General features: G+C 37.8%; 1 protein-coding gene across 1 annotated transcript; it reads right to left on the bottom strand.

The window, feature by feature from the left end:
• Positions 1-3561: 3561 nt before the first annotated feature.
• LOC124272913 (mesencephalic astrocyte-derived neurotrophic factor-like) lies at positions 3562-10269 on the bottom strand. The gene is made up of 4 exons (XM_046708157.1): positions 9879-10269; positions 8890-9014; positions 5691-5832; positions 3562-3983 (listed from the first exon to the last, which is right to left on the bottom strand). Exons 1-4 carry the CDS (start codon positions 9982-9984, stop codon positions 3793-3795), a joined length of 564 nt encoding a protein of 187 aa, XP_046564113.1. The 5' UTR covers positions 9985-10269; the 3' UTR covers positions 3562-3792.
• Positions 10270-10276: the final 7 nt, after the last annotated feature.

Below are 10276 nucleotides of genomic sequence, written 5' to 3'. Positions count from 1 at the left end.
TGGGGATTATGCCGACACCATCCGATGTGGGTGACCTTGACTTTATCTTCAAGGTCACCATGACACTTTGACAGCTTTTCAAACGCGATATCTCATAAAACATTGCACCCAATTTTTTCAATTATGACAGCCTACATTGGGTGATTATGCAGACACCAGTCATTTCTGGCATCTTGTATGTGACCAAAAAAAAAAAGGTAGTAAATATAGTTATTCCATTCTTTAGCGGCGGGGGACATTGCCATATCAGTGGCAAACACTTGTTTATTTTAAAAATCGCCCCCTGAACCCCCATTTGATGACATCATATTAAGTTTTCCGCTGAAAATAGATTTTCATGTTGCCATCCCTGGTGCAGTTGGGATACATTGACATACATCCACCAAGTCAGTGAGCCTGACCACCCAATCATCAGTCACCTCATTTTCTAAGACTGTCGAAAAGGAAGATTTCCATAGAGAACATGCTTCCATTGCTGGTCCCATTTTGGATATATAACACCTGAATTTATAACATGAAGGCCCAATCGTTCCCAGTCATCCAATTTCCAGAACCATCACAGTACAACATCAAATATTTTCTGTCAGGTTAGCCCTGAGTAACCCGTGAAAATTCAGGTTAGAATTGGTCTTCAGCAACCCATACTTGTCTTAAGAGGTGAATGGGTGGTCAGACTCACTTGATTGACACATGTCATCATATCGTAATTGCGTAGATCAATACTCATGTTATTGATCACTGGACTGTCTGGTCCAGTCTGGATTATTTACAGACTGCCGCCATACAGCTGGAATAATGGTGTGTGTGGCGTAAAACAAACCTACCAACCAACCAACCCTGAACATGATAAATAAAACCTGAGACGCATCAAGTAGTTAACAAGTTTAATGTCCCAAAATAAGTTGTTTTCTTTCACTTGTGCTTGTCTTACACCCGTTTACATGCAGCGTAATATTTCCAGTTCTATTAACACATTTACACCAGTACACAGCTATACACAATTTACACGTGTACTCATTCAGGAACATGGACAACATGAACTCATTTTGAATTTCAACAATACTGCCAAACATTCTCAATGAAGTAGTTCTCAAAGAGACGATGAGAAAATGATCCAACAGCAATGAAAATCATGAATAAATAATAACATCAAAGAAAGAAATATTCGAACAGAGGTATTTGGTATCAAACCTTTTCTAAATATTGAATGTTCTGGTAACCTTGGCAACAGACATTCAGAAGACAATCTTAATATAAAGTGTGCACGTCTCATGAAATATGCATATATGAGTCTTAAGTCATGGAAGCTGAAAATCAAATTCACCAAAAGCGACATCCAAATGTAAAGAGAAGCTATTCAATGTTTACATTTAATATTTCGATCACACACTCAACACCCATACTGTTAAACACCTCAGCTGCTATGGTCCAATCATATCTTCCTTGCTAATATTTTCGCAAAATTTAATGTTCAAAGAAAGGAATCATTAAATCCCTAAGAAATTTGAGTAAGGTAACCAGAGTGAATTTAGTTTTTGCCGCTTTTAGCAATATTCCAGCATTATCGTGGGGCACACCAGAAATGGGCTTTACACATTACCCATGTGGGGAATCGAACCCTGGTCTTCGGTGTTGCAAGTGAACACTTTAAACACAAGGTTACCCCACCACCCCCTCCAGATAACCAGAAATGCCCATCAACTTTTGTAGTACTACAATAGTGAGTAGTGATTCTTTTCATACTTTAGGTGTACCCTGACATGTCGGACTAACGTAGAATGAAAGGCAGGCCATAGATGTTTGGCAAAGTCCTGCAAGGAGCAGACAGACCCTATCAGGGCATGACCAAGTCCAACGCTTGAATCTGGATTTGTACCAATAACAGGCCTATCATTGCATGCAAGTCCCACTTCTGTGCTTCACACAGAGATCAATACATACAGCTGTATGTTTACAACAGTGCAAGAAGAAGAGTTGATATCTTTTATAAATATAGCATAATAGTAAAAGATCTACCATGACAAGCCAAAGTTGACAAATGCTTTACATTAGCTTAATAGTAAAACCTGTGACAAATGCTTCACATTCCCTGTGATGTTACATCTGCGGAATAGCTGAAAAATACAATGCCTTGTGACATCAACCTAGCAACAGCTTTGGACATACATCACCTTGAGTGAGTGAGTGAGGATGGTTTTATGCCGCTTTTGGCAATATCCAGCAATATCATGCTGGGGACACCAGAAATGGGCTTCATGCATTGTACGTCACCTTTAAGATGCTTTGGATAAGTGGATGCTTTTAGTTGTTCTGTGACATACTATATGAGATGATTAAAGCATATGTTGTTTAAAACAAACTTTAACTAAAACATGAGACGTGTTGGCAGGTTTGGTTTATTACTGTTGCATCACAGAATAGAATATATTAAATAAGTAAATATATTATGGTATCTAGAATTAGAAATTAGACAGTTCCGATGAATTCTTTGCATTTTTCTACCCTTTAACCAGAAGGCTAAACTCAGAAAATTAGACAGCCCTTACCCTCGAAAACACTTAGCCCTTCCTGACAAACGATGCCCAATGATATGTCATGCTAATGTACGCAGATGAACGGAAGATTGCCATTGTTGTGTTGAAACAGCTTGAATATACATCATGGTGTTAACTGAATTCATGGAAATGATAAACTAATTTCTAAATCTGAATTGGTCACAAACTACAACGTTTCAGTTTTACAGATGGTTCAAGTCTAGGAGGGCAACATGCTTTTAAACAGAATTCGCGATGTTTCATTTCAAATTTGGAGTGGTCAAATGAACTAACATGTCTAGTGGTGTAACAATACGGCAATACAGCATTGTATCGAGGTATGAGTTTCATGATACAATATGTCGATTTACAACTGAAACACATGATTCAATATATTCCAGAAATACTAATATTAAAACATGAATAATAACAGGAACCGTCAAAGAACCAGATTCAAGTATTTCCTGGTTGGATATAAACAGCAAAATTTGTACAGGTCGCCCCTAAGCTTATATGTTTTACCCCTATAATATCACATCTTTGCTGTCTGAGATTAGAAAATACATGATTCAGGGTTGTGGTTCACCTGGAGAAGGGGAGATAATATTAACTTATGACATAAAAGTACCGTATCGGATACAAATCATATCGCACGCATATCACATGAAACGCATTGTATCATTGCCTTGCCCTATCGTTACACCTCCATTGACTATTATCGATGATAAGGACATGATGAAAACGAGTATGTACAGTATCAACATATATGCTCCATGTTCACAAAGTCATCACAAAATAACTTAGGTGATGTATGTGCATACATTTAAATAATGCAACATGTAAGAAAAATGGAAATTCAAAGCAAACTCCATTACCATATAAATTGGGACACCGATATTTTTAGGAACTGTCCCTGGTCAGGATTCAAATCCAGACCTATACCCAACTAATGAAAACATGTACCACAACACAAACCCCAAAAAATATCTGACAAAATCGTATAAAGAAAAAGATTGTCTGTTTTGGGGGTATGGGAACTTGACAAAAACATACTTTGTCCTTGACACACCGAAATTATTAGCAGTCAAGATACTATGATAAAAAAAAAAATTCAATTGTTTTTTTATATTAATAAACTTTCACTTTCAACAAAAAGCTAAAGTATTTATGTTGTATTATTTAGATGTATGCAAATCTGTGTTATACATGAATTGAAATGACCCTTTCATGAAATTCAAGTTCTAAAACGACACGGTGATCAAAGCTCTTCTCTCTGCTTGGCAGCCTCTGGTGCATATTTGGGCATCAGTTCCTTGATGACACGTACAAAGTCTGATTTTTCAGCACATCCTTTGCAAGCAGACGATTCACCCCACCCTTCCAGTATTTTCTTCAGGTCCTTGACCTTGAGTTTCTTGAAGTCAGCCTTGGCAAGGTCAATCTGCTTGTCTGAGGACAGAAAATTGTTTTGAGTTACAATATTTAAGCAATGAGTGAGTTACGTTTTACACTGCTTTTAGCATTATTCCAGCAATATCTCCACAAATGGGCTTCACGCATTGTACACATGTGGGAATCAACTTGTGTCTTCATCATGATAAGTTCCACAATTTGTCAAAAAAATGTTTTATAATATTTTCTTAAAAAATATCTGGCTGGTAGAGGTTAGAAATGAGAAACATAAAAAAACAGATGACCTGATCAAGACAGAGAAAATACATCACACTATTTGTCCTCAGGCAAGTTGGAGGCGTTCTTCCTTAGACACGGGAGTTAACTGTAGTGGTGTTCCGATTAATTGAAATAATCGAAGATTGGTCGCAGTGACCAAATGACCAAGCAATCGATCACATTTTCTCATAATCGAAAATAAACGATTTTGGAAATACTGCTTTAGTCTTTGAAATACTTGACAATGGAACATATCTTAGAAGTTTTAAGGGCCTGGAAACATGTTTATTTCTTAGAAAACTCACTTCACTAACTGAATAGTCATGACTGAATATTTCTCTAAGACTCCAGGGAAGTTTATGTTCATGATATATTAGTCATCACTTTAATGTAGCAAGTTGCAACATGTTATACTTTTCTGCAGTAACAACCTGGATGGGAAAATCTGAAAAATGATGCTAACCAATTTTTTTCGATGATTGTTCAATGGTAATGAAGCAATCCACACTCAGGCGCAGTGATGACTTAGCATAACATCACTGCCACAGGCTAATTTGCATGTCACGTGACCAGACTTTTCTCTTGTTTGTAAACAAACGTGCATATTCATAACAAGAAGAGACTGGCTTTATGCAAGCTTTTCAGCTCTCTTCACAATGTTTTACATTGTTACATGTATATTCTTCCACAACTGCGACAGTAAGGTTTATGACAGTACATATTTATATATCAAACTAGCTGCATCGTTTGCTCTCCGTCGGCGTCGATGACAGCACGTGGAGCCGTACAACCTATGTAAACAAAGGATCGCTATGCAAATCGAAATAGTGTTACATGTTTTAGGATATTTTCTCAGTGAAACTAAACCATTCTATCAAAGATGCTTAATTAGATGTGTAGGCTTGTTAAAAATAGAACATTTAAGAAATATGTACATTATATTGAATGAACGGTGCAAGATGTGACGAATCGTCACATTTTTCTGGCCTGTGGCAGAGGTACTGTGCTGGCTTGCCGCATGGAACTCTGGGTAGGAGAGTAGAAGCAATCATCAATTGTGACATTTCAACCAATTCCCAACACTAGTTAACTATAAAAGTTGAGTTTCCGCCCTTCCTGAACCATCCCGTGATTATCCGGGTTAGAATTGATCTTCCCATGCTTGTCATAAGAGGCGACTAACATGATCGGTGGTCATCCTCGCTGACTTGGTTGACACATGTCATCGTATCCCAATTGCATGGATCGATGCTCTAGATGTCAATCACTGGATTGTCTGGACTTGATTACTTAAAGACCGCTGCCATAAAGCTGGAATATTGCTGAATGCGGTGTTAAACAACAAACCAACCAACAAACAAATATTTCCAAACAGCCAGATCCCTCACTGAAACCATTTCTAGAATCCTCATCAGCAATAGGCATAAGGATGTTGGGAACTTTTCCTGTCGCTGCAGAATCCCTGAATTATGACCGAGAACTCACCATATTTCAGCTCACAGATCTGGCTATCCTTCTTCTTGAGTTCCTCACAGATCTTCTCATTGGGCTTGAAGTAGCTCATGGGCTTTGAGATAGCCTGGATGATTGTAGTTGCTGAAGTCTCCAAGCCCCCGACATAATAGCACTGTAACATAAAGCACATACCATTGCAGTGATCGAAATAATGCTGAGTGCCAAGGCACAATAGTGAGTGAGTGTGTTTGGTTTTACGCTGCTTTTAGCAATATTCCAGCAACATAATGGCAGGGGACACCAGAAATGGGCTCATGTTGTACCCATGTGGGAAATCAAACCCGTGCCTTTGGCGTGATGAGCAAACACCTTAACCACTAGGCTACCCCATCGCCCCTCAAGGCACAATAAATACTGAGATGGCACATATGAACCATTTTCATAGTGCCCTGGCGGTACACCTAAAATAAAAAGATGTGCATGTGGTATTCAGAGTCTAATTTAGACCACGCCCTTGCACCATTGGCGCATGATAGTTAAAAATGGCGGAGTATTCCTTAACCTTGTGGGTCTGATTGGCGCACCATAAACATAATTTGACTCATAATCATGTAAAAACATTCCTCTCCAAACTCTTTAATATTTACAACTTATTTTTTACAATTTCAAGTGATCAATCGGCATTCGTAATCCCCGCAGTGCTGTACACGCTTTCCCGTACACGCTTTCACGCGACTAATGCGGTGCCCAAATCAATGCATGGAGCTTATAATACGTAGCTTATTCAAGTCATGCTGTTTCGTTATACATTAAGAGTTGCGCCCCTTACTAGTGTATTTCCAGGTCTATATCATTATCAAAGTGCGGTAACTGAAGTTGAAAAGACAGTTTGCAGTTATCAAAACAAAATGAACAAGAAGACAAAGTCATCAATATCCCCCGCAATGGCAAAATACTCTTCATGATTATGTCTACGAGTTATGATTATGTCAAATATTTAGGTACGTATATAGGAAAGTGGAAGGAGAGTATTGAAAGTTTTTTTAAAGTTCTGCTCCAGAAAGGAGCACTATCACCAATTTAAGTCTAAGTCGAACTTGTTGCCACGGAAACGCCAAAATTATTTTATTCAGAAATCCAAAACTACCAAAAGGCACCAATACACTACCAGATCTATCTATGTGCCAAGTTTGGTGAAGAAATATTGAATGGTTTTAGAGTTCTGCTCCGGAAAAGACAAATGTGCACGGCCGGACGGACGGAGTCCATTTTAATACCCCCCGCAAAACGCATTGCGGGATATAAAAAGTCATCTGGTGAAGTCGTCTGCTGCTGTCAAGAGGCAGTGAAACAGTAAATCAGAGGCAGTAATTGAAACGGAACCATCAAAAGCCAATGACACGCAGACCGATGTTGAAACTGAGAGCAAAACATTGACCCGTTCGTTCCAAACGAAATGGCTAGGTTTGTATCCGTGGGTTCTGTATAATGTGTAAAAACAAAATGACACTTTGTCTGAAAAATGGAAACATAATGTTTTCACCGATGGAACTGATAATTTCCGTACGTTCACGCTCAAGAGAGACAACTGATACAACTGATACGCTATTTCAATGGTAAATTTATTAATATTGCAGAGTGAATGCATTGTCTCCCTTGATTTTTTCTGATGGCCCACCTACAGTGGCAAATGTCCCACTAGTTTAAGTAACCATGGGCCCAGGGCCCACTTCATCTGAAAAGTGTCAATATAGTCTAACATCACTGCCATACATGCTGTCAATATACACTAACATTACTGCCATACATGCTGTCAATATAGTCTAACATCACTGGACCCATGAATGCTGGGCCAGGTTAGTCTAACATCACTGCCAGATATTGTCAATATAGTCTAACATCATACATGCTGATCTTCAGTAACATCAACATATTGTCAATATAGTCTAACATCACTGCCATACATATTGTCAATATAGTCTAACATCACTGCCATACATGCTGTCAATATAGTCTAACATCACTGCCATACATATTGTCAATATAGTCTAACATCACTGGACCCATGAAGGTCCGGGTTAGAATATTGATCTTCAGTAACCCATGCTTGTCGTAAGAGGCGACTAACGGGATCGGGTGGTTAGGCTCGCTGACTTGGTTGACACATGTCATTGTTTCCCAATTGCGCAGATCGATGCTCATGCTGTTGATCACTGGATTGTCTGGTCCAGACTCGATTATCTACAGACCGACGCCATATAGCTGGAATATTGCTGAGTGTGGCATAAAACTAAACTCACTCTAACATCACTGCCATACATATTGGCAAGATACTGCGGTTCTATTAATACCACGGTATACCGTTTCAGTTTCACCCCTACCATTTATAGTGTCACTATAGTCTTCAATATCACAAACATTTATATTGTCACTATAGTCCTCAATATTGCAGACATGTACATATTGTCACTATAGTCTGCAATAATACTGTCACTATAGTCCTCATTGCAGGAGACTTTACGAGGCAATGACAACTGACATGCATTGTGACGTCAGTTACCAAGGTACAATTAAGAGGGGGCAGACGAGAATGGGGTAGTGACGTCAATACAGTGTGACGTAATGCTAAAAAGTTACTTAATCGTCTGATAAGGTACTGTCAAGGCCTTTGATCTTTTAGCGAAGCATCTCAGAATCTACAATATTACCACCATTATCACAATACATCTGCTGTCACTTTCTACACACAAAGAATGATTAATCAAGAGTAGTGGTGTTCCAATGATCGAAAATAATAGAAATCGATCGAAAGAAGGATTAAAAATAATTATCGATGGTAAAAAAATATTTCGATCAATCAGAATTTTGTTGTTTTAGTATAACACACTTAAATGAAGTAAACTAACCATTAAATTTGATGAATATTCACGAACAAACATGAGCTCAACAGTGTAAAGCTTTGCACATTGATTCATAGTTTCGTATTCATCACTACAGTATATATTACTGTAACTTGTCTATGAATAAATTTTACATGTATCATGAACATAATGAGATAAAATCAAGATATGAAAATATATTGCTCATTTGAAAAAACCTGGGGAATTACCCTTAAAACATTAAAAATGTATACATTTCGATTAAAATCGATTATCGTTCACCACAAGTCCTCCAATAATTAATAGTTGGTTTGGTTTCCGATTCGCAACACTAATCAAGAGTCACTTACAAATCTTTCTTCTTTCAAACGAAGGTTCTTGCAGAATTTCTTGAACTTTGTTTCAATAGTATCAGTTGATTTTACATCCTGGTCTGAGAGCGTCTCTTTGAACTTGTTCAGAACTTTGATACAAACTGAAAACAGAAATGATGCCAGTCAGGAATACAGTACACAAACACACAAATCTTAATGATGTACATTTAACTGTCACAGACACAAAAGATCCTACTGTTTTGACCAAAACTGATAATGGGAATGAAACTACAACTAGTACAAGGCTTTGTCTCAAACAATTTCAAATTAATTGTAACAACTTAATAATAACAAAACAATGATTTTTTTTCCCATTATGTTGTTATTCAGTTTTAGTGATCGAGTTTAGTTTTACCCCACTTTTAAAAACATTCAAGCAATTTTATGGTGGGGACTCAAAAATGGGCTTCACACATTGCACCCATGTGGGGAATCAAACCCGGATCTTCGGTGTAACGATAGAACGCTTTATGGTTGTAAGTCAAAATCTAATTACTCAGAGACTTGTTTTCATTTCAAACTTTTCCCAGATTGAATTTTAACACATGTAGATTCATGCCAATATCTTGAAACAGATTGTCAATATTACAATTATCTAGTTTTATAAGTCATGTTACTACAGCAGTACAAAATCAAGATAATCAGTATTCTGAGGGAGTGAGTTTAGTTCTACGCCGCTTTTAGCAATTTTCCAGCAATATCACGGCGGGGAAACCTGAAATGGGCTTCTCAATCAGTATTATGAAATTTGAAGAGTATCTATAAAGAATTCCATAAACACTATATGTAGACTGTAAATTCAAAGAAAAAAATGTCGTAGACATTCTGCACAATTAATCGATTAATTTAAAAATTTGCTTTGCCTTACGCGACATAAGATCGATTCTCAAATTTGTATGATGGATTTTATGGTAGAACCTGAAGCTATCACTTGAACGATCTAACTTCAAATACTAATACCTTACCTTCACACTCTCCTTCTTTCAAAGCTGCCCTGGCTGTTGTAAAGATACTGTAAATCACAAACAGCGACAATGCTTGAACCATCCCAACTTTTACCGTAGGAAGCATTTCTGAAGGTTTCGGCCTGTTACAATCTCACTCCCTTAAAATTCTAAATGTCACTTCAGTGACAGATCTGGGAATTCTACACGTTGATTTAAATTCGTCTTATCACTTCGGTCTAAACAAACGGAGTATTTTCGGATATACTGAAAAACGACACCTGCAGCTGGTCTTCTCACTCGATTAAGAAACTTCAACACAAATACTTGAACACGTCAGTGAATTTCAACAAGCACGCGTGTACCCGGTAGATCCAGACAACTCGCGTGTAGTCGACGTGTTTCCCAAACACATAGTC

The sequence above is a fragment of the Haliotis rubra genome, unplaced genomic scaffold (assembly GCF_003918875.1).
Source record: "Haliotis rubra isolate DU_JTF1 unplaced genomic scaffold, ASM391887v1 Scf1031, whole genome shotgun sequence".
Lineage (NCBI taxonomy): Eukaryota > Metazoa > Mollusca > Gastropoda > Lepetellida > Haliotidae > Haliotis > Haliotis rubra.
This window is presented reverse-complemented; position numbering and strand designations above follow the sequence as displayed.